Below are 27,937 nucleotides of genomic sequence, written 5' to 3' on the forward strand. Positions count from 1 at the left end.
ATTCTGTTAAGGGACCATAAAGTATACTCACCTTATCCCTAATGTGAATATTTGTTAAGTATTCAGAAGGAACATGGAAGTCTGGATAAGGGAATGAGACGTGATTTAATTCTTAATCCATGATACTGATTTTCAAGAATATTAAGAGTATAGTAAGTTAAATATAGATATATTAATCGATCAACCTTACCTATGTCTTGAGGTCGACAGGGTGAAGAAGCCCAAGGTGATGCAAATTTGGGGTAAAGATTTCTGTACAGAAAAAAAAGATACTTAACTGCGAAAGATTATTCCTTCCCAAAATGCTGTTATTTCAAATACAAAAACAGAGGCTGGTTTGTACACCGTCTAGCTTAAATAAATTACCTGGATCTAGATTAATACCAAGAATTAGATAATACAATAAAATAAACACAAAACATTGTTTAGAAAATGTGAGAAAACATTTTAAAATATGCAGTACTAGAAGAAATCTGTGATGATCTTAAACAATATAGAATATTATAGCAATATTTACATAACATTAAATTAGAACCTAATGCCCAGTATACAAAGATATGCCAACACGTCTTAATTATTTTCACTAATTTCTATATACTGTAATCCTCTCTTATCAATACTACCAATACTTTATTAATAACAAGTAATTTTGTTAAATCCAAAGTAACCCAGACGAAGCAATTAAATATAATTCTACATTTTGGTGTAATGTTGTCATTGAAGAAATGATGCCATTATTCATTTGCCTCAATACAACATAATGCCAACTTTTGGCAATCATAATTGTCACAAATAATGTCATATTGTTTTGATTGTAACTGAATTAATATTTCAATATTTGAAAAATGTATATGCTTGCATTAACTATCAAAACATGAATGAAATTTGTGTTTATTAATCTGATATAAATTTAATTGGATCAAAGGAATGCTGCAAGCATACCATACATGTGCAAAACCTTTGATAGTCTCATTTTATTCATAAAATGATAAAATATGAGCACAATAATTTTTGCTGGGCTCACAAATGGCTGAGACACAGAAAGTGCCCATTAATAGCTTCATTTTAACTTGGAAGAAAGTCTCCAAGTGCTACAGGACTATTGCTTGGGTCCTGTACTATTCAATATTTCTATTAACTAACTTGGATAAAAGAGATGGGAAAATACTTAGCATGTTTGTAGATCATACAAAGCTAGAATGACCAGAGCCAGAGAGTAAAAACTACAACTTAGATGCAATATTACAAATAACTTCCTGACTGAATATGTTGTCAGCTAGTGAAAAAGACTGCATACATGACTTGGTGATTTCTTTTTCCCTACAAATCTTCAGAGACTACATAATCAACTGTTAAAAAATGTTCTAGTGGATTATGCACTGAGTAGGGAGGTGGGGTGGCTCTGTGGTTAGAATGGGGGAATGACTATTGGCAAGCCCAAGTTCGAGATCTGAGTACTGCAGAGCAGGATAAGCTCCCACCACTTGCTCCAGCTTCTGCCCACCTAGCAGTTCAAAAGCATGTAAAAATGCAAATAGATGAACAGGTACTACTTTAGTGGGAGGTGAGCTTCCATTTGGGCATCCCCTGGCTAATACCTCAAGACACGAAAGTGTTTTGGTAGCTGCTTCTGAGTCCCATCGACTGCCAAACATCTACTGTCTCTGATGCAGTAGACTCTTGGCTTTCTGTAAAATTGCCATTTGCTAAATACATAATGCATTGAGTAGAAAGTTAAGCTAGATGATTTCTAAGTTCCCCACCAAATATTTTGATTTTATGTTTGGGGATTTAAAAACCTTTCTGTGATCAGGAATTACATGGCTGAAAATCACACAAAATGTAATAAAGATGTAAAGCAATATTACTGTGGTTGAATTCCCAGCTTTCCCTAATCCCGTGTGGCGAACCTATGGCACGCATGCCACAGGCGGCATGCAGAGCCATTTCTGTGGGCATGCGCACTGCTGCAGCCAGCAGCTCATGCAGGTCCATTAGGCTACTGCCGCCCAGAGCGGCAGTCCCGCCCAGCACAAAGAGGTGAAGCAGCTGGCTAGCAAGCCCTGTGTAGAGGTGGTAGAGCACGCCCACGCCCAGCAGGCAAAAGGCCACCTCAAGCGGGGAAAGCCAGATCCCCATCGGCATCACGGCCGCCCAGGCCCAGCAGAGATAGGGGTGAGGCACGCAATCCTGGCAGGGACTGGGGGGCCATGGCGCCAATAGAGATCCGGCTTTCCCCACTCAGGGTGACCTTGCTGGGCATGGGTGTGCTCTACCACCTCTACGCGGGGCTTGCTAGTCAGCCATTTTGCCTCCTTTGTGCTGGATGGGCCAGGCACTCTGGGTGGAGGCGGCAGCCTAATGGACCTGTGCGAGCTGCTGGCAGCGCCAGCCTGAGGCATAAGGGGGGAGGGGGAGGCAAGCGGTACAGACTCCCCGTGCATGAGACTGGGATTTCCCCCCGCTATTGAATTTTCGCTACCAGACTGTTTAACTTGATGCAGAAAGAAAAGGATATACATTCTACATCAAATAAATTTTTAAGAAGTTAAAGAGTTTAGCAGTGAAGATTCTCCTCCTCCCCCATGCCTTGGGCCGGCGCTGCCAGCAGCTTGCTCAGGTCCATTAGGCTGCTGCCTCTGAGAAGAGTGGTGAAGTTTTGTGCCACCTGGCCAGGCAAAGAGCAGGTCAGGGGATGGTGGCTGGCTGGCTGGCTGGGGAGAGGGAATCATGGCTGCTTGGGGGGGGGGGATTTGCTAAGCCTCCGGGCAGCAGCATTGGCAGCTCCCCCACCCGGACCATTTCCTCGGCTCCATTACCGGCAGCAGCTCCCTCAGCAAGTGCTCCACAGTCCTCACCATCAAGGTTTCATTGCACAGGCTTCCTGGAGCTGAGAAGTGCAGTTACCATGCCGCCAGGCGAGTCTGGTGGGCGGCATTGCCTTCCGCTTTCCCTGCTGCAGCATTGGCTGCTAGTGTTGCCCTCCTCTTAGGTGATTGGTTGGCGGCCATGCCACAAATGGGGATTGATCATCCCCCAAGCCCCACCACTGGCAGAAGAGAAGGAAGAACAGGGAGAAGAGGGAAATTGGCTAAGCCGGCCAGGCACTGAAACCCCGACAAAAAAACTGAAGTCTCTTTGTGAGCCGACCTAGCCCGCATCTGCCTTGCTCTCCACAGCACGCTGCAGCTGATCTGAGGCATGGAGAGCACGGCTGATGGGTAAGCACATAGCAGACACGCTGTTTTTGGTGGCGGCGCTTCTGATCAGCTGTAGCACGCCATGGAGAGCCTGGCTGATATGGACAAGGCAGGAGCGCACACAGACTCCAGTTTTTTCCTTTGACAGTGGTAGGGTTAGGGTTGCACTCAAACAATAAGAGCTCGGATGGAGCTGAGGAGCTGCTGGTGGCCGCTTGAGTGGGGAGGACAAGCTTTGCTGCTGCTGCTGCTGGGCTACGCCCTGCTACTGCCTCCCAAACTCCACCTTCACCACTGGGTGAAGCAGTGGCGGGGCACTCCATTCTGGGGGGAAAGCAGTGGCGGCCTAACCCTAACCCCTGCCCTGCCCCCTGCCTCGCCTCACCCCGCAGGACAAGCCTCCTGCCCACCGCCCCACCTGCCACAGTCCCTTTGGATCTCTCCCAACCCTGCCAGGCCCCCACAGGCATCCCTCCCCACAAGCAACATCAAGGTGGCCACGCCCACCCAGTCTGCCGTGACCACTGCAATCATGCACACCCAGTGGGCCACATCCACCCGGCGATAAATAAATTGCTTTTGGTTGCAGTTTGGGCGCTTGATCTCTAAAAAGTTCGCCATCACTGCCCTAATCTGTCCATTTAATGGAGTTTTGAGAAATGCAAAGGCAATTTTTTTTTTTAGCTTCTCTGGACTCCAACCTGCAGAAAACTTGTATTATTGGTCAGTTAACTATTAAATATCAACTGCACAAAGTTAGAGATTTCAGAAAGTATATGTGACTTGTGGAACATAAACTTTCCCCCATTATATGTAAATTGGATTATATAAGCACTCTTTTCTCAAATTAATGAAAACTAAGCATTTAATCATGGTGCCATAATGGTTAGAATGCAGTATTGTAGGCTAATTCTGCCAGAAGTTTGATTCTCACCAGCTCAAGGTTGACTCAGCCTTCCATTCTTCCAAGGTCAGTCAACTAAACCCAGATTGTTATAAGATTGTATAAACCGCTTAGAGAGGGCTGTAAAGCACTGTGAAGTGGTATATAAATCTAAGTGCTATTGCTATCTGTATAGGAATGAGGGTGGATTTGATTTAAATCATGATTTAAATGATTTAAATTATGATTTAAATCACTAGTAAAAAGGCTTGATTTAAATCAACTCGATTTAAATCATAATTTTTAAAGAGCAACTGTTATCTCTGTCCTGCAGCGGCTCCTCCTCTGACCCGCTATTGACTCACTGATGGTCCCATTCACGTTAATGGGACAGCTGGTGATGCGGCAATGACACAACAAGGTGAGGGACATGGCAGGCAGCAGGTGAGTGGATGCCCGCTAACAGGCACTGCCATGATGGATCTGAAATGACAGGTGCTCTTTAAATATAAGGACTCATTCTTGCTGGTAATTAGAATCTTTAATATTATTATTTGCAAACAAAATGAAGGTTTCCTATTTAGAATAATAAACTGTCAGGTTAGTAAAACAGTGATATCAGAACTGAATTTAGGTTAATCACACATACTGTGTTTCCCCCAAAATTAGACCTACCTCAAAAATAAGATCTACCCTGATTTTTTGGGGGGTGAGCCTAATATAAGCCCTATCCCCAAAATAAGCCCTAGTTAGGACCCAGTCCACTCCGTCCCACCTCACTGCCACAATGGGGTAGGAGAGCGTGTGTCACGACGCTGCTGCCACAACAAGGCAAGGCAGGTGAGGGAGGAGATGGAGCTGTCCCATACCTACTTATTTCAGGGCCCCCCAGCCAGGTCACTCCTTGCTCGGCGACCTTCCCTTTCACTCCCCTCCCAAGCCAGACTATCATGCTATGGAGGTTGGGCGTGATAGGCCTGGTCCCCCTCTGCCGTTTCGGAGCCAGGGGAAAGTGATGGAGAAAGGCTCTGCTGCCGCTGCACTTCACACTTTGCCCAACAGATCATCTGCCCAACAGCAGCCTCCTCCTCCTACTCCACCAACTCTCCTGTGGCCAGAGTTTGTGGGACTAAAAAAAGTTCAGTCAGACCTTCCAACTTCTCAGGGACAAAAAAAAAAAGATCTCGCGTTTCCCTGCAGGAGAGAAATGCGCCAGAGCTATAAAGCAGGTTAGTTAAGAAATGCTTTCGGGAAGAGAGAGGAGCTGGGCAGTGGTGCGCCAAACTCTATTTCCAGAATGGAAAAAGGAGACATGGGGTGATGTGGGTGGCAAGCAAGTGCTCTTCTCTGCTCTGCATTGCTGTGCAGAGCCACTCTCCTCCCCGTTCTCTTTTCTCTCTAGTGGTGGCGATGGAGGGGTGGTGGAAGAAGGCGGCAGGGGAGGTTTGTGCTGCCCAGTCACAGTGCAAGCATGGGAGAGTTGGTGGTGGATGCCGCTGGGCAGATGCTCTGTGGGGGTGACACACGAAGAAAGCACAAAAAATATTCCCCCAAAATAAGACCTAATGACACTTTTGGAGGCAAAAATAATGTCAGACTGGGTCTTCCTTTTGGGGAAACATGATAGTTGGAGAACTATTCAAATTCTTTTATTTAATTAAAACACTTAGAGCCTGGTACAGATGCATTTGTCTTCAAATCATACAGTTTGTAGTGTACATAGATTTGCAAAACAATAGGTTAAAAGAATATTCCTGAACTTTTTTTTTATGATTTATCTCATGGTTACTGTGAAATTGTGTAAATGCATCAATGCAGTGCATGTTATCTTAGCTTGTAAAGCTTGGATTCATTGAACGAGTTACAAAATATATTGCCTCATGCTACATAATTAAGCTCCATTTCATGCTGAATAAACTAAATTATTAATGTATCTTAAATAGAAAACTATATTTAGATAGAGTTTTACTCCAAAAAGCATTTTATTAAAATAAATTTGATAAAAATAAAAAAAATCTGATTTAAATAAAAAAGAAATCATTTTATTTATTTTTAAAAAAATCATTGATTATTATTCACCAATAGGAATATGATATAAGACTGACTACTTTTCCATTCCAGAACAGCTTATTTAACTATTTTAATTGGTTTTTTCCATATACCAATATGATTAGGCAATTCATACTGTTATCTGATAAGTAATATGAAATTCAATGTAAACCAATAAAACAAATATTAAAACTAAATATGAAAGATGTAAGACTTTATAAAGTTTTTCTGCAATGCAAATAATCATAGACTATACTGTCAACAGCTGCAGAGATATATCATAAATTTGTGGTTTTTCTGATGTGTTAAATTATTTTTATGAATATTATTATTCATAAAATAATATTATTATTCCTGATTTGAATAATATATGAGCCGAGGTGGCGCAGCAGTTAGAGTGAAGTACTGCAGGCCACTTTAGCTGACTGTTCAGCAGGTCAGCGGTTCAAATCTCACCGGCTCAAGGTTGACTCAGCCTTCCATCCTTCCAGGGTAGGTAAAATGAGGACCCAGATTGTTGGGGGCATATATATATATATATATATATATATAATATATATATATATATATATATATATATATATATATATATGTCTTTGGTTGTTCGGGTTTTCTCCCGCGTAAAATTGGAAGTGTCTTGGCAACGTTTCGACGAAGTCACATTCGTCATCTTCAGGCTGGTGTTTTTAGCTTCTTGCTTTGAGCAGCAATGTGTGGTTTTAGCTGTTTCTTCCTTTTAACTGCCAGTGAGGGTATGAACTGATTGGATGGGAGCTTGGCTGTGTTCTGATTGGGTGGAGGTGTGTTCTGAATGGTTAGGGGCTTGGCTGTGCTCTGATTGGCTGGGGGAGTGTTCTGTTTGGTTGTGCTCAGGTTAGTCTGAGTTGCAGAGGGGTTTAAGATTTTGGGGTTAGGGAGTCGTTTGTCAATAAGGGCAGGTTTCCAAATGGCTGGTAGGCGGGAGGTATCATCTCGCTTGTTCATGCTGTGTGGGCGTTTTTCTATCTCGATGGCTTCTCTGATTATTCTGTTATTAAAATGTTCACTTTTGGCAATGGTTCTGGTATTTTTAAAGTCAATTTCATGTCCTGTGGCTTTAAGGTGTTGGACCAGGGAAGATGTTGGTTCCTCTTTTTTGACTGAGTTCTTATGTTCTTCAATGCGTGCACTTATTCTTCTGTTGGTTTGTCCGATGTATGTGGTGGGACAAGTGGTGCATGGGATTTCGTATACTCCTTGATTTTCTAATTCAATTTTATCTTTGGGGTTTCTAAGGATGGTGGATATTTTTCTGTTTGTGCAGAATGCTGTTTTGATGTTGTGTTTATGGAGGATCTTACTGATTCTGTCTGTGGTGCCTTTTATGTATGGGAGGAGGGCTTTGCCGTTTTCTTGTTCTTTGTCTTGGATTTTAGTGGGGGTTTCTTTTTGGATTAGGTTTGTAATCTTATTTCTATGGAATCCATTGGATGTTAGTACATTGGTGAGAGTCTACACACTCTCACCAATGTACTAACATCCAATGGATTCCATAGAAATAAGATTACAAACCTAATCCAAAAAGAAACCCCCACCAAAATCCAAGACAAAGAACAAGAAAACGGCAAAGCCCTCCTCCCATACATAAAAGGCACCACAGACAGAATCAGTAAGATCCTCCATAAACACAACATCAAAACAGCATTCTGCACAAACAGAAAAATATCCACCATCCTTAGAAACCCCAAAGATAAAATTGAATTAGAAAATCAAGGAGTATACGAAATCCCATGCACCACTTGTCCCACCACATACATCGGACAAACCAACAGAAGAATAAGTGCACGCATTGAAGAACATAAGAACTCAGTCAAAAAAGAGGAACCAACATCTTCCCTGGTCCAACACCTTAAAGCCACAGGACATGAAATTGACTTTAAAAATACCAGAACCATTGCCAAAAGTGAACATTTTAATAACAGAATAATCAGAGAAGCCATCGAGATAGAAAAACGCCCACACAGCATGAACAAGCGAGATGATACCTCCCGCCTACCAGCCATTTGGAAACCTGCCCTTATTGACAAACGACTCCCTAACCCCAAAATCTTAAACCCCTCTGCAACTCAGACTAACCTGAGCACAACCAAACAGAACACTCCCCCAGCCAATCAGAGCACAGCCAAGCCCCTAACCATTCAGAACACACCTCCACCCAATCAGAACACAGCCAAGCTCCCACCCAATCAGTTCATACCCTCACTGGCAGTTAAAAGGAAGAAACAGCTAAAACCACACATTGCTGCTCAAAGCAAGAAGCTAAAAACACCAGCCTGAAGATGACGAATGTGACTTCGTCGAAACGTTGCCAAGACACTTCCAATTTTACGCGGGAGAAAACCCGAACAACCAAAGACCTATATACAAATACCCGCGAAAACCTCAGAAAACATATATATATATACACATACATACATACATACATACATACACACACACACACACACACACACACACACACACACACACAAACATACATTGCTTACTGGTGTATACCACTTAGAGAGTGCTTGCACTTAAGGCGATATATAAGTCTCATAAATAAATAAATTTATTAAAATCTTGTTGAATTACATATTAACATCCTGAAGCTAACTGCATAAATGCGTATTTTACAATAATTACATTTTTAGTTTACTTTAGTACATATTTTGGAATATTCAAAGATACTATAGCTAGTAATTTATATTAAATAATGATATTAATTTGAAAACACTTACTCGGGAGAATTGAGATTGAGACCTAAAGTTGTCAAGTCACTTCCTAATGCAAGATGTACCATGCCAGGGTCTGTCTCTGCTGCCCTGATGAATGTTAACAAACCAATCATTCCAAACTGGTCTGTCACCATCCCTTGTGGAATGTTGGTAACCCGACCTACAGAAACATAAATCAGAGTATTATCTAAATAGAGAATCAGTGTCTTCTGAAACATTAGTAAAAAACAGCAGGTTTAACAAACATACCATCAGGTAACACCTGAATCCCCTTTTTCTGCTGGTTATTGTTTTGCGTTGTTGAACTTTTATCTCCCGGAAATTTTGGACCATCTGCACTAGAAGATGTTTTGCCTGATGTATTCAAATTCTTAAGCGGTATAAAGAAAAAAAAATCAGTATAAAAATATTTTTAAAAATACATGACCAGCTAATTTAGTTATCTGGTGTTTACAAAAGAGCATCCTCCAAGAATTCTCTCCCTTACGTTGGTATATTTATATAGACTTGTGAAGTGAGATCATTCATGTATCAATACATTATTAGTAACAAACAGCTTGTCCATTATGTACAATTCAAGCGGGACAGCAGATAAAAAATATTGTCTGGGATCACTAATGGTTTTAACGACAATAAACCTCAGTCCTCCCAATATTAAAGTTCTGTTCAGGGAGATGGTGTACAACCATTTGACATATAGGTTTCTAATCTAGGTTCTGTGCAAAGCCATGCACAGCTAAGGTAGACATGCCAAACATGTCTTAAATTCTTAAGTATGATTGCGGACTCTGAAGACCTTAGATTTACATGGGTTATATCTACTAACAGTACTGTATTAGAACTTAAAATTAAGAAATATTAATATATTTATTTGACTTTGCAGACCCCAAAAGGGTCTTGGGGACCCCCAGAAGTCCCCAGTCCATACTACGAGAATTGCTATCCTAAAGTATTTCTCTGAATGCTTCCCTTTAACCAGAAATGAAGCAAATGGAAATTGGGCAATTTCCATTAGCAAATATAGCACTGCATTTGAAGAATGTTGTCCCTAATTTTGCTAATTACTTGTTATTTGATATGGATGGACAAGAAGGACTAGTTTGCTTTATTTATTTATTAATTTCCCATCATTATTTTTACAAATAACTCAAGGCGGCAAACAGGTCCAACACACTTTCCTCCTCCTATTTTCTCCACAACAACCTTCTGAGGTGGGTTGGGCTGAGACAGAGTCAGCGGCCCAAAGTCACCCAGCCGGCTTTCATGGCTAAGGCTCTCACCCATGATCTAACTGCCTTCTTAAAGATAAATACATAGATACATACATGTGTGTGCGCGTGCGTGTAAATTGTTCTCTCTTTAAATTAAGGCAAACTTACAGGTTTACTGTCATCATTACTTGATGTTGGATCTTTGTAGTTGGAGCCTGGTAATGCTGGAAAATCTTCATTGTGTATTGAAAAGTCCTGGGTTTGCTCATTTGTTGGTTTTGTTACCATCCCAACTATATTGGAAGATAAATACACCACACTGAATTATTTAAATTGTAATAGTTTTCATTTTCATTTTATTTCAATTTATTTGTATTATTTTATTATTATAGATTTTAATTTTCATGTTGAAAGTAAGCCTCAAAATATTTGTAAATTAAAAAGACAGAAATTGAGTAAATAAAAATGTACAATTTGATAGTTAAAGTTTTTACTAGCATATGATTTTACTTTAATAAATATAGAAAAAGTAATATCCATTTCAAACCTTCTGTTTGTAGAAACAATAATGAATTTAGATACATAGATTGACTATTTAGTTTTTTATTTCTTTGAACAGTCAAAAACATTATTATAATCTTTAGCTATGAAGCCAACAAGATTTTTAAAGAAAAATATACAATTAATGTAAATGTATGAATTAGGTTTTAAAAAGCACTAGCAGTTAATTATTTTTCAAAATGGTTTTGTTATATTTGTTACATTTTTACTCAAATATACTCAAATCATTTGTAATATTCCAAATTGCACTAATGATTTATAATAACTAAATACAGGCATAAAACTGTAAGAAAATAAATAAATAGTTGAACTACTAAAACTAAGTATATCTAAGACCAAAGGTATAGTTTGTGCATGCATATGGGATATACAAGATAGAGCTGGACAAAAGGCTATATTAGCCTAGTCTCCTTATGCTGAACCTTTGTAAATTCAGAGGACTGTGTGATTCTTATTCTGAAATTAGCTTGTTCCTTATTCTAAGTCTTTGCCTTCTGTTACTGTTCCTTGAGGAGAAAAAGAAAAACTATTTATATTTACCTTTTAGTATTTCATATGCTTTACAATAGGATCTTAATATATTCTGGGCTCCTACTTTTATCACCACTAGTCAATATAGCTATGCCATGATAACATCTAGATTTCACTCCTATTGTTTCTCTAACAAGTCCCTGCAATTTTTTGGGCACAATTTCAGAAGTGGTTTGCCATTGCCTCCTTCCTAGGGCTGAGAGAGAGAGTGACTGCCTCAAAGTGACTCAGCTGGTTTTGGGCCTAAGGTGGAAACAGAACTCAGTTTTCTGGTTTCTAGCCTTGTGCCTTAACTACTACACCAAATTAGTTTTCTAGGTGCTGGGGTCACCTTTAAAGCCCCACATGGCTTGGGGGTGAGTTACTTACCAAACCATTTCTTCTTTCTACGTGTCCTACATTCCAGGAGAAGAGACATGCTGGGCACCATCGGCCAAGGAGTGTCAGACAGCAAGATCTTGAAAAAGATCCTTTTATGCCATGGCATCTGACTCTGGAACATCATTCCTTATGAGATTAAGTTGGCCTCCACCCTGCTGGCCTTTTGTAAGGCCTGAAGACATGGTTCAAACTTGAGGCACCAGGTATGTGACAGAGCCCATGCCCTGGTTGTGTTGAAGGTTTTTTATGATTCTCTGACAGCTGTATGTTTTATTTTTGATACATTTTTAGAAATGTATGTATATATTTTTATTTACTTAAAAGTTGGGTGCTACCCAGAGTTACGCATATGATGGGAAACCGTATAAACCAAATAAATAATTGGGTTATGAAAATTTTGAGAAAAGGTGAAAAGAATAAAGATACTAAAATAAACCCTCACCATTTTATTCATGTCTGTTCCAAATTCCACTCAGTTCTATGTGTTTACTATCGGCAAACAGATTTTGGGTGGCAGCTGAAAAACCTACAGACAATTTTCTTTTAGGAACCTTCATTTCTCAGGCAAAAGACAGATTAAGTAATAACAACATGAGGCCAAAGTTTAAGTTCAGCAAGAGCTGTTTTTTATGCCTAAGATATCATATGATCAAATTCTGCAAAGCCACCAGATTCACACTCACCATAGGGTGCCCTTCCAGCTAGAGGGTTTATCAATGGAGTTGGATTTCCACTTCCTTCCCTTCTATTTCTGTCTGCTAGTGCTGGAAAATCTGAAAGATCCAGTCCAGTAACATTTTCACTGCCATCTAAAAGAAAATACATGTTGTTTTCAAGTTTATAAACGTCCAATAATATATTTGTAGAACCATGCATACATATCATAAACAGACAATTCTGTAGAAACTTAATGATAATTATATTCCATTTCTTCCAAGTTACGATACTTGTAGCTTGGGAGAAAGATGGGTTAAAGGAGAGAGAAGGAAAGAATAAGTAGCGTTTTAGTCCTCTAAAACAAGCTTGAAAGGTGAGTATTACCTTTTGTGTAAGCAGGTGAACAAAAAAGATGCACATGATATGGAAAACAGGAGAGTTCAAATATGCTTATATCTGCTAGAAATCTATCTATGCCAAGAATCAGAGGTCCAACAAATCCCTGTCCTATCTTGCTGCCAACTTCACTTGTCAGAAGATGGTATAAAGAACAAAGGGGTATGATATCCCAGATATAATCCTTACCAACAGAGAGGAATTGAAGAAGTGAAGGTGACAGGAACTTTGAGAGAAAATGGCCATGTTATCCTTGAGTTCATGATATCAAGGGGAGGAGGAATAGAGAAGAGTCAGACTTGTATACTGGATTTCTTGAATTCAGACGGAAGGTAGGAGGGATCAGGCTTGAAATTCTGAGGAGAAAAGTGTCTGGAAAGAATGGGAAATCCTACTAAACAAGATACCGAAGGCACAATTACAAACAATTTGTACCAGAAGGAAAAACTGGAGACATCTTAAGAGTACATGTGGATACATTTATACTTTCTAAATGTTGAAAAGAAAAAGGGATATGGATAGAAAGTGGAAGGGATGGCAGTAAGGAAGGATACAAGTCAGTTACCAGAAACTGTAGGGAATGTGACAGAAAGGCTAAAGTGCAGAATGAATTGAGACTTGCAAGGAAATACTTCAAACAACAAAAAGGGAATGGGTTATACATCGGAAACAAAAAGGCAAAGTTAGGTCTGCTGTGAGCAAGATAAATTGGTGATGGATGATGGAGAGAAGGCAGAACATCTTAGCTCATATTATGTATGTGTCTTCTTTCAGAAGGGAAATTAGGCCTTCATTATGTCTATATTAGATTGGAGTGTAGTATCAAATAGGCTCTGTGCTGGACAATGGGCTTTTCAACATTTTTTAATGACTTAGATGAAATTGAGGGAATGATGATCAAAATTTTAGATATCACAAAACTAGAAGGAATGGCTAATACTTCAGAAGAGAAAGAGAAGATCTAAACAGGTTTGAACACTGAATAAGAAATAAAGAGGATGAAATTTAACAGGAAGAAATGTAAAAACTTGCATCTGAGAAAGGCACAAAAATGTAAGATGGGAAAGTTTCATGTGAAAAAGACCTAATAGATATATTACATAAGCTAGCTGTGTGATGAAGTGTGGCTGAAAAGGTAAATGCTATTTTGGAATGTATTAACAAGAGCATGTAGTCCAGATCAGGAGAAGTACACTATTATATTTTGCACAGTTTTGGGCGTCACAGTTTTTTTAAAAAAGACTGATATATGGGAGTGCATCAGAGGACACTAAGATGATGAAAGTACCAAGCCCTGTGAGGAACAGTTAAAAAAAACTGTGCATGTTTAGCCCACAGAAGGGAAGACTGAAGTATATAATAACAGTCTTCAGGTTCCTAAAGAGGAAATCTATTATCCCATATTCAGACACGATCTGAATCAATGACTTGAAAGTACTGGAAAGGAGAGTCAGATTAAATATTACGAGAAATTCCCTGGCAGTAAGAACTGTGAACCAGTGGAATAGTTGCCCCAGTAAGTTGTATGTTCTCCTCGCTGGAGGCAGGATAAGCATCTGTCTGAAATGCTTTAGCAGATCCTGCTCTAAGCAAGCATAGGAATAAATGACCTCAATTATCCTTTCCAAATCTATGAAAACCAACAAATAGTTGTAATCCAAAAACTACACGATATACACTCTAGGCCTCTCTGTTCCTGACTAGTGTGAGAATATCTACTGGTTGGGAATAAGCAGACACTTTTTTTGCTTAAATTGTAGGTTTTAATTGTAATTTGAATTTGCCTTTGGTTTTATTATTGTATACTGCCCAGTAACATAATCAAATGAGCTGGGCAGCTATATAGGTATCTAATAAATAAATCTAAAAAGCCTGTGATTCCAGCACTTACATTCTACTTTTTTCAGTTTTGCAGATACTGAACATCTATGACCACATATGAATTAGTGGATTTGGTTCATAATTAAAACTGGAGGGCAAAGGACACAAGGGGCTTTGGAGAAACTGGGAGAATCTCCTCTTTCACTTATGAAAATGAAGTCTACTGAAGACCATGAACATCTATACAAATACTGGGAAAGGAACATAAAATACACACAAAATAAGCTACCAAAGGAAACCCTAAAGAATGAAGATTTAAAATAGGCTTACCTGTTCCATTAAAAATATTACTTGATAAAGAGTTATTCATTCCAAATGCCTGATTCCTGTTCATTCCAAATCCAGACATGCTAACATAAACAAAAACAGAAGAGTAAAGAAAGTTGACATATATCCTCTAAATAATCCTCTAAATAAATATAGATCACCTTATTTTGACCTGCAGGAGATGAAAAAATTATACAAAACTAGCATATTACCCGTGTTGTCTGTTTTTTATATGCTCACTCCTTCTCAATGAATCAGTTTAAACATAACATAAAAGAATAGCTTGGCTTGATAATAGCGCCAACCAGCAATAAGTGGTGGTCATATGGTTGGAAGCAATTGCTTCTCATTTATGAATAAACACTCTGGCTAAAATAAGAAGTGAGTTACTGACTCCAAATGGAAATTAAATTCTCTTTTCTAAACTGGAAATAGGCTGATATGAACTCTTAATGACTATATCCCAAACACAGATAAGAGCCTGATGGAAGAGTCGCCCATAAATGTGATCCAGGAAATATAATCTCACCATTATGACCTCTTAACAGGACATAGCTACATATTGTTATGTTTAATGCACCAAAAGATGCAAAGAAATATAAACTGAATTAGATATAAAGCATTTAAAAAATAACACTGTGTATTCCAAGACCATTGTTTGAAACAAACTGTTATTTAAAAAATGTTGGGCTGATACTGCTGATCTGTTACAAAACAGAATTGAATTGAAGGTAAAATGTAGCTCTGAAGATATGTAAAGCATGATCAGCCCCACAAGCCTTTAAGAATCAAAGAAATCCAAAATTCTTCAGGAAGTTACAACAGTACGTATCATCTTGTGTACCACAATCTTCACATGGTTTGCAAACAATGAAGACACTTTCTTATTGTCACATCTCATATAATTCATAAGCATAATGCTATTTCCACTTTGTCTTTCTTCCTGTTTCTCACTGTCACCAACTGTTTATTTTTTTCATTTAACCCTTTCTTTTTTATATAAAAAACCAATTCAAGAGGAATATACCACTGGTTTATTTGTGCCACCTTTGCTTGTCATTCATAACAGATCAGATGCAACACAAATATTAATTTAATTACTTTAATTGAAAATGGATCTCCAATTGGTAAATTCACAACTTATTAGAGACTCTCGGTAAAAGTATTAAGAAACAAGAGTAACTCTAACACCATTCACCTGTTTCTTAGAAACATTGTATTTGATACAGATATTTTCCTAAACAAATGTTAATAGATGCTATTTTCAGTCAACAAGTAACAAAGACTGATATACTGAGTCAATATAAGGCAGGAAAAACCTGCCTTTTACTTAAGGGATCTAAAAGAAGAAAAATTAAGACCATGAATTCCTATATAATATTTGCCTTTTTTCCCCAAAATTTTTTAAGCTCGGATTGGAAAAAAAAAATAGAGAATCTAATCCAAAACAGGCTTCAAAAGTCACATATGACATAGCAAAAAAAAATTGGAAAGAAGGTTAGTTTGTAAAACATGAGGACTTTGCTCAGAACTAAAAATATATCATTCCAGTGATGAAACCATAGCAAAATACAATGTACCTGCCTGCTGTAAATCTTGAAATATGCTCCGCTTCTTTATCAGAAACGTAGTGTGCATAGGAATGAAAAGGGAAGCTCTTTGTGTGATTGAATGCCCCTTATATAACATGGGATATACTTATCTTACCTGTTCACAGTAAAAGGTTGTCGAGAGGGTTGTTGCTTTGGCATACAGATTATGCTGGGTGAACTTCGATTAGGACTGCCTAAACCTGAACTGCTCATGCTGTTTGTCCTGCTGGGAATTCCAATGCCCTGACCAACCTGAGTGTGGTTCATCATATTTCTAGGATTCATAGGCAATATACCCCTGAAAAATATGATACAACAATAACAAGTATGTCAGCATATCATTATTTTCACTTTGTCCAAGCCAATTTGTTTCTAAGTGGACATTTTATATATACATGAAATGAGTTATTTTATAATGAAGACCACCAGTTGCCCATCTTTATTATTTGTATCATTCAATTGTGTGAATTTCAGATTCACACAATTCCCAAGTTCAATTAGGCTCGTATATTTTTTAAAAAAATTAGTGCTCAAGATTCTTATGTTCTAGGAAAGCTCTATACTGACTTGGAAAAAACAGTATGGGCTTAATAGGCTAATACTGCAGTTCCCAGATTGTGCCCTATGGTGCCCCAGGATGCTGCAGCAAACTCACTGGGATATTTTATTACTTAATAAATAGAACTGTTAATAAGTTCACTGCAGGGCCCTAAGCTTCTGGTAAGAAACCGCCAGGGCCACTGAAATTCAAAAAAGTCTGAGAACCTCTAGGCTAATGCACAAAATTACAATTCCTACTTGAATTTGGAATCCTGAGGAATGAGAGACTATCAAGTAATGCCAACAATAACACTTTTGTTTGCTATATAAAATGTATTTTACTTATTAAATTTATATAGTTGCTCACTCGCCAAGCAACTATTCTATCAATGCTGCAAGATTTTCCTAAAAGGTATCCACCTATCTACCTCAACAGAATGTATACATTATTTTCTGTAGTAGAACCAATACTGCATTAGAAGTTTTTGTCCTACATGTTCGCAAAGCAGAAGCAACAATCCAGGAAACAAACATCTGGTTCATTATTTCAAAATATCTAGAATGCAAACTACTTCTAAGGAAATAAAACAGTATAATAGAAAATGTCCTGGAGAAGTATTTGTTATCAATAAATACCTGCTTGGAGATGGAGGCGTGTGAAGTGACATTGTTGGTACCCCTGTTGTTGGTGTTACGTGGCTTGGTAACTGAGTACCTTGTGATAAGCTGCGATTTAACTGAGGGGTATTGTTACTTATCCCCCTCATTGGAAGGCCTAGTGCACCTATTGAAAAAAAAATCAGAAGAAGGGGAATGGAGAAAATTAAGGCATAATCTTATCTGTTTGCTTTAACAATAAAATATCTTAATAAATATTTAAAAAAAAATAAACAAGCAGACCACCATTTTATGAAAACAGTTTTTAAATTCACTGTTTTCTATTTCCAAACTTTATTTTTTATTAAATGAAAGGATTTTCGAGTAGGAGGATTATGGATTAAATATGTAGTTTAGTGTTTTTTTCCCCAGAAACACTTGAGAATCAAAAATATTTTTTAAAAATAAACGAATCCAAGCTAAATAGTTTCTATGTCTGGAGGAATTCCCTAAACTTCTTAGTCAATAATCTACTTCATACTTTAAATATTGTTTAATTAATTGTTGATTATCAATTATCAACAATCAATTGCTAAAGATAAGGATAGTTTGCAGAGTACAACACAACTTTGCATTTCCAACATTTATTAGTAGATATAACACTTACACTCCAATAACAGTCACAGCTGAAATCTATGCCAACTTACTAAACAATGACAGTAGACTTGCATCAAATGTATTATTTTGTACTAATAATTAATACAATGGGTGTCCATCTCCAAGTGGAATGGATATTGCTGGCATAATGGTTTTTTCTATTTCCCCCTTAAAATAATTCTTCAGGGAGCTTCTGGAGAGGGGAAAGGCAATGGGAGTTATAAGATGGGAAGAAACAAAGAGAAAGGAAGAGAAACAGATGTGAAATTCCTCTTCCCCTATGTTCTCCTGAGTAATATGAGTAGGACAGTGCTGTGTTTTGGTCACAAATATAAACATTTAGTTTTGATGCAAGCTATGTTTTAAAATCTCAATTTACAAAGGCCAAATGAAGATTTCCTGGTGGGATCTGAGATTTAGTAGCTTATGTATCATATAGTCTGCTTTTTTGGAGACAGAAAAATAATAGACAAGGCAATATACATTTGTGATCCAAAACTACATTTGAATTTATGTAACAAATCAAACTATTCATATTAATCAAAAGTTACAGAAATATATAAATTGCTTTCTTAAAATATTTAAAAACATATTCCTTCTTTCAGTTTTTTATGTATTAAATATATGAAAGATGTCTATTTATGTTCATGGATGTGCACCTTTGAGTGTAAGACAAAAAGAAGATCACATGAAAATATTATAGACAATAGTAAATAAAAACATCTAATATATTGCTCATCCTAATATCCAAAACAGGACAAAGAATTTAGAACTAGACTTCAAGAACATATTTCAAAAATCGGCTTATGCAGAATAAGCAATTAAAAAAAGAATGACTTTTTATGCTCTATTTTAAGACAACTATAAAGTACTATTTAAGGTAATACTATAGATATTTATACCAATACAAGCCAGCATACAACAAAGGATAAATAAGATGAAATGTTTATCAATGCTGAGATGGGAAGGACTACAACTATCACTATTTGTCTTGAAATTTTAATATACATATACCCACACGCACATATATATACGTGTGTGTGTATGTGTGTGTGTGTGTTAGTTATTTGGTATAATGAAAAATGTTATGCATATTACCTTCTCTATAAATGAGAAGAGAACACTGCCAACACTGTCTAAAGCAGAGGTTCCCAACCTTTTGGGCACCAGGGACCGGTTACATATGGAGACGTTTTTCCGCGGACCGGAGGGGGCGTGGTTTTGTGTGCTGACTGCGTCCCATGGATGGGGCTTTGCTTCTTTGTGCAACCCGGTTGCTGGTGTGCTGTGGCCTGGTACCAGTCCACGGACCAGGGGTTGGGGACCCCTGGTCTAAAGGGGCAAATTCATTTATCTGTATCTGAGAGTTCAGCTCCCCAACAGCTTTGGATGTTAAGTTCAGCTGCTAGGGATAAGATTATTCTTTGTTGTAAACAATTCTTAGAGCTATCACTTTATACGTCAAAATCATAATTTCCCCTTGAATGCTCTGACCAGACTTTCTATTCTCTGCTAGTCTTCCATGCAGTTCACAGGTCTGAGAGAAAAAGGCAATTTCTAAAATATATTACCATGCTCTCCTACACATGAATATGAACAAGAGAAACAAGGCATTCTGAGGAGCCACTTAACTGGCATTTTGGAATTGTAAGGATTCCTAAAGCACCCTAGTCAAGAGCTGCAATATAAACATACAAATAAGAAAACCTTCAGTTTCACAGTTCAATTAGAGAGCCATGTAGGATAGTTGCAGACTTAATAATGTACACAGAAATTCTTAAACAGAAGCAGAAATAATTTAGGAGCAGTTTAAAATTTACCCATATCTGGAAACATTTCTGAGCCATTTTATTATAAGGAAGGGGCCAGCAAAATAATACCCTAGGTACTGATGTTTTTTATTTAAAATCCAAGAGGATATTGTTCTTCCTGGAATATGATTCATGAATATTCCCTTTGAACTAATAAAAGTTTGCTATTCATTTATAGAAAAAAAATACTGCCAGATATAAGATTTTTTGTGAAATATTGACAACATAAACTGAAACAGCAAGTTAGACAAAGTCTAAAACATAATCTAGTATTATTATTTATTCTCCAGTAACTTAAGTGATAGGAATCTAATATGAACAACTGAATGTTCTGTACAAGTGCTAAAATTAAAAAAGCTATTTATGAATTGTTCATTTTTAATGCCCTCAATTGAAACAATGGCTTGAAAGCATATTATAGGAAAAAAGTTTGCATCATATTTTAAGATGCAGTTATACTGAAATTATTAAGGATGTACAAAGCAATTAAAAGAGGTGTTTTGCAAAGCATGCTAACAAGAGCGAAACACCTGTCTTCAAAGCACAAAAATAGTAGTGGTTTTTGGATCACTTCTGCATCTGCTCTGAAACTTGTTTCTAGTTGTCTGCACGTGTGCACACAAGAACAGTTCTGCTGACAAAGCAAAACAGCTGACTATGATATATATGTACAGATAACTGAAGATAGTTTTCAAAGCAGCTGTGCTGGACTTCCAACACTCTATCTTTTTAAAACACTTTGAACAGCTTTAAAAACTGTATCAATAGAAAAAAGGCTACATTAAATGAATCTAATTTAAGGTAACTTACAAACACATACAACCATTGGCCTATTATAAAAATAGATTTCTTACTTTGTTGCCCATATAAACTTGCCCCAAACTGAGACAGCTGACCTGATGTTGATGGTGATGCCAGCATCTAAATTGGAAATCAAATGTAAAACAAATTAGTCAAGGATAAAATGTAGTGGTTATGAAATATTAAACACTTTAAAGATAAGCACTATAATTTGTTGAACATTGATATTATGGCATTATGTGACAAGGAGGGACTTTTAAATTAAACCAAGGAGTATGGTAGCCATAAAAGCTGGGTGACCTCATTTTCTCTCAGTCCAACTCACTTCACAGGGTTGTTGTTGTGGGGAAAACAGGAGGAAGGAACGTTTGATATGTTTGCTGCCATGAGTTATTTGTAAAAATAATAAAGGTAGGATACAAATAAATAAAATAAAATCTCTTATTATTAAATGGAATTTTGTTCATTATATGCCCACTGCTGTGAAAGAAACTGCAGTTTGTTCTGTCCTTGGGGTTCCCTGAACATTCAGGATGTGAACAACTAGTATCCTGTTATAAATATCACTTTCTTGAGCAAAGTAATAGAAAAAAATGATGGCCAGCCAGCTACATATGCACTCAGAGAAAGCCTATTATAATTTCAGTTTGGCTTCAGGCCTCAAATCATCAGTTCAAGTAACTGAAGAAATTTAATACAGGTAGTCCTCGATTTATAAGTTTATTTAATGACTATTCAAGGTTACAACAGCACTAAAAATGTGTCTTATGACCATTTTTCACACTTACAACCATTGCAGCAATCCCCATGGTTCATGTGATCAAAATTCAGGTGCCTACCAACTGACTCATATTTATGGCAGCTGCAATGTTTCATGTGATCCCCCTTTATGACTTTCTGACAAGCAAAGTCAATGGGGAAGCAACAACCCTAACTTAACAACTGCAGTGATTCAATTAACAACTGTGACAAGAAATGTCATAAAATGGGGAAAAATTCACTTGACAAAGGTTTAGCTTAGCACAAAAATTTGGGGCTCAATTATTGTCTTAAGTCAAGGACTACTTGTAGTGTAAAAATCCTTAGATACCCAAACTGATTAATTTTACACACAGATAATACAAGTGCTACCTTTAGATGTTTTAGATATCTTAAGTTGAATTTGTTACTTGTTACCAATTGTTACTTGCTAAAGTGGGACAGTAGGAAAGGAAATCGAGATGTTGTTTGCAGTCCTATTTGTAGGACTACTACTGGAGAGCATTTGAGTCAAAACTCCATCCCCCTTCTTCCTTGTACCTATACAAAGCCACTGAGGAAAGTTATCCAGTAACTGAGAACATAGTATCTTCAATAATACAACCATGCTATATTTTTACAAATTTGCAGAGTGCTCTGCTGTTGTAAGAGTAAGAGCAGTAACTATGGCACTTAGCAATAGCTCTTAGACTTATATATTGCTTCACAGTGCTTTACAGCCTTCTCTAAGCAGTTTACAGAGTCAGCATATTGCCCCCAACAATCTGGGTCCTCATTTACAGACCATTTTACTGAAGAAAAGAAGGCTGAATCAACCTGGAGCTGGTCAGGATCATACTCCTGGCAGTAGCAGAGTAAGCCTGCAATAATGCATTCTAACTACTGCGCCACCATTCTGTAAAGTGTGTGGTATAGTAAAAGTAATTGTGTTTGTCTGTCTATGTGTGGGGTGTAATTCTGTATATTACAAAAACCTACTCTCATTAAGCCTAAACTTTAAAATTAAATGTAATATGCACAAAAAACTTACATCTTTTTCTGATCGATGTGGGAACATCGATGACTGGCTGTAGTACATATTTTCATCATGGTAGTCACTGTCGACCCCCTCTACAAACTTCTTTCTTGAAGCACCAAACATGCTGTTTGTCACCTAGATGATAATATATACAGCATTGTTCCCTTTAATTATTTATAGAATAAAAAACCTAGGTATTCAAGTTGCATAGATTATATTTGTATACATTTAGGCACCTTTGGTCTAACGTAATGTATTTCTGTATGTCTTAACATTATAGGAACAAACTTTCAGTTTTTGAACTCTGTAACAGTGTAACACCCACAAGGTCTTGTTTTATGTTCAACTAATCAGATTTGCTCATTTCACCTCTCTAGAAATTAGTTTTAATTATAATGGAGATAAGCAATTTCAGACTTCATGATTCAGGCTTTTTCCCCCCCTAAATTATAGTTATATTACCATTGTTCCAGTTTTAAATGTGAACGATAAACCATAGCTAAATTGAAACTAGAAGCAAAACCCCATGAAAAATTGCTCTATAGAACTGTCTATAAGTTTCTTTCAAACCAAATTCTACAGTAAGAAGCAATTTAATTCTTTAGCTACAGTTTTTAAAAGTACTCATACTTGTATGCATTTTTTAAAAACCCATCATATGCAGTTAGTAGGCTATTTGTGCATTTTGTTACTTTTAATATTTGGTTGGTTGTTGGATTTTTACTACTTTTTAACAGCTTCTCTGTATTGCGTTTATATTATAGAACTAATATAACCTAGAACCTAGGTTATTAGACAACAAACATAACATATATACATGTATAAGCATTCTAATCATCTTATGTTCTTATAACATGCTACTGAAGGTAACTATCGCATCTACTTTGCTGATGAGTAATGGAGATACGTGTGCAAAATTTTGCCCAGTTTACCAAGAAGGCTATATGTTAATATATACATCTCTGTAGTACCACAATCAGAAAAACCAAGTCATGGAGCCAAGCCTACAGTAGGATGGCTCCTTTTGTGCCTAGCCACTACGACATTGAGTTTAATTGAAGGTATTGTTCCTTAACTTCCATTTTATAGAAAACCATATTCCCATCTTCCTCCAATGCATTTAACTAATGTTCTCACTTTATGATTACCACATCCCACTGCACAAATGTAATTATTGCCTACAAAAGGAAATGCTTAAGACCACAGGGATTATCTTCTCCTTTATTCTAACTGACCAAAGTAATGAGAGGAGAAATCTTTAATGGCAGGGATGAAAATCAGAAACAACTAAAGTACTATCCTGTATATATTAAGCTAGAGGGAACATTCTGTAACAGGTAACTCTTTCCTATTGCTTGTAATTTGGGAACTATCACAACTAATGCCAAGATAGGAAAAATTATATGATATTTTATTCAGATATCTGAATTAAAAACAAGCTGCAACTGCTCTCATGTATTCAGCCTTGATACATAGAATCCCATTTCCACTCTATCTAATTTGTCAGATTTACTACCCACCTTCCTTCAGAAATTCAAGACATCATATAGTGCTCCGTTCTCCAATTTCTCCCCCCCCCCCGCGCAATTCCTATTAGTAGGTTGGATTGAGACATAATAACTAGCTCACACGCATTCACTCAGTTTCTTTGGCTGAGGGTACACTTCAACCAAGGCCTCTTCAGTGGCAATTTAATATTTTCATCAATAGAACACAATAGCACTTTATGACAGCAGACTGAAACCTATGGCTTAACTGTCAGTCGAGCCCATCATTTTGTCTAACCATTAAGACTGCTGAGACCAGTAATTCTTAAAATAAAGAATGCCACATTATGTTAATTCCAAGTATGAAGTCAGAAATATTACAGATATTATTAAACCAGCTTTTATGAGTTGATTGAGTAATTTATTTATCTATCTTTTTACAATCTATAATGTGTACAAGATTCTTATATGACAAATCGATATTTTCAATTAGTGGCAGAAAAAAATACATTTTTACCATAAAAGTAACTAGACTTACATCTGCAAACAGAATTAAACCTGGATCATGTTTCTAAGAAAACATATGGATTGTGAATCGAATGCACTTAATGTAAAAAAGTTGATCTCTTTTACCTTACACACCTGAATAATATATAAAGAATGCAATTAGTGGGCCCAAAATTATAATTTAATATATGTACAGTGAAGAAAAAATTATTTGATCCCCTACTGATTTTGTATGTTTGTCCACTAACAAAGAAATGATCAGTCTATAATTTTAATGATAGGTTTATTTTAACAGTGAGAGACAGAATTAACAACAACAACAAAAAAATCCAGAAAAAGGCATTTCAAAAAAGTTATAAATTAATTTGCATTTTAATGAGTGAAATAAGTATTTGACCCCTTTGCAAAACATGACTTAGTACTTGATGGCAAAACCATTGTTGGCAATCACAGAGGTCAGATGTTTCTTGTAGTTGGTCACCAGGTTTGCACACATCTCAGGAGGGATTTTGTCCCACTCCTCTTTGCAGATCCTCTCCAAGTCATTAAGGTTTCAAGGCTGATGTTTGGCAGCTCGAATCTTCCCTCCACAGATTTTCTAGGGGATTAAGGTCTGGAGACGGGGAGTTGTCTTACCTGAACGCCTTTTCTCAGCATGATGATGGAGAATCCACCAATGGATTAGCTTCGTCTTCTGCCCAGATAGACTAAGTCAGCCAAATTGCCACGCTCCCTCCCTGGAGCAGGACCCCAGTCTCGATTGAGATGCAGCTGTTGGCTAGGATTCAAGTGTGTTGGCTCAATTATTTCTGACACAGGACCTGACAGACCCTAAGGGTAGGAGTGGATTCTCTATCATCATGCTGAGAAAAGGTGTTCAAGTAAGACAATGCCCCTTCTCCAGCATGACGAGTGGAGAATCCACCAATGGGACGTACCAAAGTCTCACTGTCCCTGTGGGTGGGAAGCAGTCTGGGCCTGTGTCCCACTCTTTGATACTACGCATTGGAGGACCCTCCTGCCAAATGAGGCCTCCGCCGATGTGAACTTATCTAATTTATAGTCTTACAAAAGGGGAAAGCGACGCCCACGTCGCCGCCCTACATATTTCTTCAATCGGCGCCTGAGTCGCCCAAGCTGCTAATGTTGCAGTGCTGCGAGTGCAATGGGCAGTGATTTGATTAAGGATTGGGAGCGATTGCCTCTGGTATGCTCCTGCTAGGCAATTCCTGATCCATCTGCCGATTGTGGATGCTGTGACCCTTCAACCCCTTGAGTGAGACTGGAAGGATACGAACAGGGCCTCAGACTTGCGGAAGGGTGCAGTTCGCTTTATGTAATGCCTTAAGGCCTTGCAAACGTCTAAAGTATGCCATTTGCATTCCAATTCATGGGAAGGCTGAGGGCAAAAATCTGGTAGCACCATTTCCAGCGTCCTGTGAAACCTTGGGAATGAAGGAGGGATCCAGTCATAGGATCACCCTATCTGCGTGGAAGATGCAGAGGTCTTCCCTAACTCATAGTGCTGCGAACTCTGAGATGCGTCTAGCCGAAGTTAAGTGACCAGAAATGTGACCTTAAGTGTCAGGTATTGTAAGGTGCAGGTCCGGATAGGCTCAAATGGAGATGAGGTGATGGCCTGTAGGACCTTGGATAGATCCCAGGAGGGATATCTGTGGACCACGGGTGGTCTGTTGTTCGTTGCGTCTGTTGTTCGTTGCGCCCATGAGGTGTCTGGCCAGTGGTTCAGAATTGCCATACGTGAGGATAGTGGACAGGGTGGCCACCTGTCTGCGAATTGTGTTGGGTGCTAATCTCCTTTTAAGCCCCTCCAACAAGTAGTCTAAGATCCTTGGAATAGTAATTCTAGAAGGATCTAAATGTTGTCTTGCACACCAGCTACAGTAATTTCTCCACGTGCAATCGTAAATTCTGTTAGTTGTAGGCCTTCTTGAGGCCTGGATCGTGGTAATGACGTCTGATGAATAAGACTCCCCTGTTAGGAGGCTCCATTCAAGTGCCAAGCAGTTAGTTGGAGCCACTGTGGCTCTGGGTGTTGTAGGGCCCCCTGGCTGAGGGAGATTCGGTCGTGTGGAATCCTCCACAGAGGAGATACTGAAAGACTCACAAGGTCAGCAAACCACGGCCGTCTTGGCCAGTTGGAGCAATAAGTATCACCTCTGCTTGTTCCTGCAGTATTTTTCTGATGGTTGCTTGCATCAGACGAAGAGGGGGAAAGGCATATAGCAGCCCCCTGGGCCAAGGCCCCCAGAGCGCATCTGCTCTCTCCGCCTCTGGTGATGGGAAGCAGGAGAAAAATCTCGGGAGCTGGGCATTCCTGGGACTGGCAAATAGGTCCAGCACTGGATGGTCGAACCTCTCTGATGCCTCTCTGAAGAGAACTGGATGCAGGCTCCATTCTGAGTGGTCTACTATTGACCTGATCAGGAAGTCCGACTGCTGATTTGCTTCTCCTGATACGTGTTCGGCTCTGAGGGAGACAAGGTTGTTCTCTGCCAAGATTCCTGATTGGGCCTTGGCCATGAGAGATCTGGATCGTGTACCCCCATCGGTTGATATGGGCCTTTGCCGCCTCATTGTCCGTGAGAACTAGAACGTGCTGATCCGCCACTGAGTTGCAGAAGTGGCAAAGGGCCAGGTATATGGCTCTGAACTCTAACCAGTTTATGTTGTGTCTCAGATCTATTTTGGACCATTGGCCCTGTGCCAACTGTGATTGCAGGTATGCTCCCCAACCGAATAAGCTGGCATCTGTGGTCAGGATGACTCGGGTGGGTTCCTTGAACATGTATCCTTTTCCCATCGCTGGGGATGACCACCATTGGAGACTTCAGGACTAGTGGTGGGACCCTTACCTTCTGGTTGGGGGGGGCCTGGTTCCTATTTTCTGAAACGGGAGCAGGAACCATTGCAAGCTTCTGGAATGTAGTCGTGCCCAGAACATGATTGCGATGCATGAGATCATCTTTCCCAGTGTGGTGGCCCGTTTCTTTTGAATCTGACTGACCAGACCTCGAATGCTGGTTCGACGCTCTTGACATAAGTAGACCTCACATTTCAGTGTGTCCATCACGTCTTCCAGATGAAGAAGGCGGGTCGATGGAACTATCTGACTCTTCTAGAAATTTACTGAGAACCTGTAGTCTTGAAGGGTTCTTAGGGTCAATGACAGTTCTGACTGTGCCGCTTGTACGGATGAGGATTATATGAGAATGTCGTCCAGGTAGCACTGGATGCGCACGGGGATGGTTCGTAAATGTGCAGCGAGTATCGCCAGTACCTTTGTGAACACTCTGGGGGCCGATGAAAGTCCAAAGGGTAGAGCCCTGTATTGAAGATGTTGGCCTGCATAATAGAACCTGAGAAACTTCCGA

The 27,937-nt window shown here is 38.6% G+C and overlaps 1 protein-coding gene across 6 annotated transcripts in view; it reads right to left on the reverse strand.

The window, feature by feature from the left end:
- CNOT2 (CCR4-NOT transcription complex subunit 2) overlaps nucleotides 1-27,937 on the reverse strand; it is a 116,338-nt gene that overhangs the window by 13,824 nt on the left and 74,577 nt on the right. For 5 of the 6 annotated variants that reach the window (XM_039344488.1, XM_039344484.1, XM_039344483.1 and 2 more), the window contains 11 exons: nucleotides 22,561-22,683; nucleotides 20,825-20,891; nucleotides 17,542-17,689; nucleotides 16,481-16,663; nucleotides 14,777-14,856; nucleotides 12,256-12,381; nucleotides 10,268-10,392; nucleotides 9,138-9,258; nucleotides 8,892-9,048; nucleotides 191-252; nucleotides 32-81 (listed from right to left, as the gene is read on the reverse strand). In XM_039344488.1, the coding sequence (XP_039200422.1) occupies nucleotides 32-81; nucleotides 191-252; nucleotides 8,892-9,048; nucleotides 9,138-9,258; nucleotides 10,268-10,392; nucleotides 12,256-12,381; nucleotides 14,777-14,856; nucleotides 16,481-16,663; nucleotides 17,542-17,689; nucleotides 20,825-20,891; nucleotides 22,561-22,671 (1,230 nt within the window). In that variant the 5' untranslated portion in view covers nucleotides 22,672-22,683. The remainder of the gene's footprint in view (nucleotides 1-31; nucleotides 82-190; nucleotides 253-8,891; nucleotides 9,049-9,137; nucleotides 9,259-10,267; nucleotides 10,393-12,255; nucleotides 12,382-14,776; nucleotides 14,857-16,480; nucleotides 16,664-17,541; nucleotides 17,690-20,824; nucleotides 20,892-22,560; nucleotides 22,684-27,937) is intronic. The other variant, XM_039344489.1, reaches the window with a different exon arrangement.

The sequence above is a fragment of the Crotalus tigris genome, unplaced genomic scaffold, assembly GCF_016545835.1.
Source record: "Crotalus tigris isolate CLP2741 ecotype Arizona unplaced genomic scaffold, ASM1654583v1 scf7180000017916.3911339, whole genome shotgun sequence".
In the NCBI taxonomy this organism is placed as follows: Eukaryota; Metazoa; Chordata; class Lepidosauria; order Squamata; family Viperidae; genus Crotalus; species Crotalus tigris.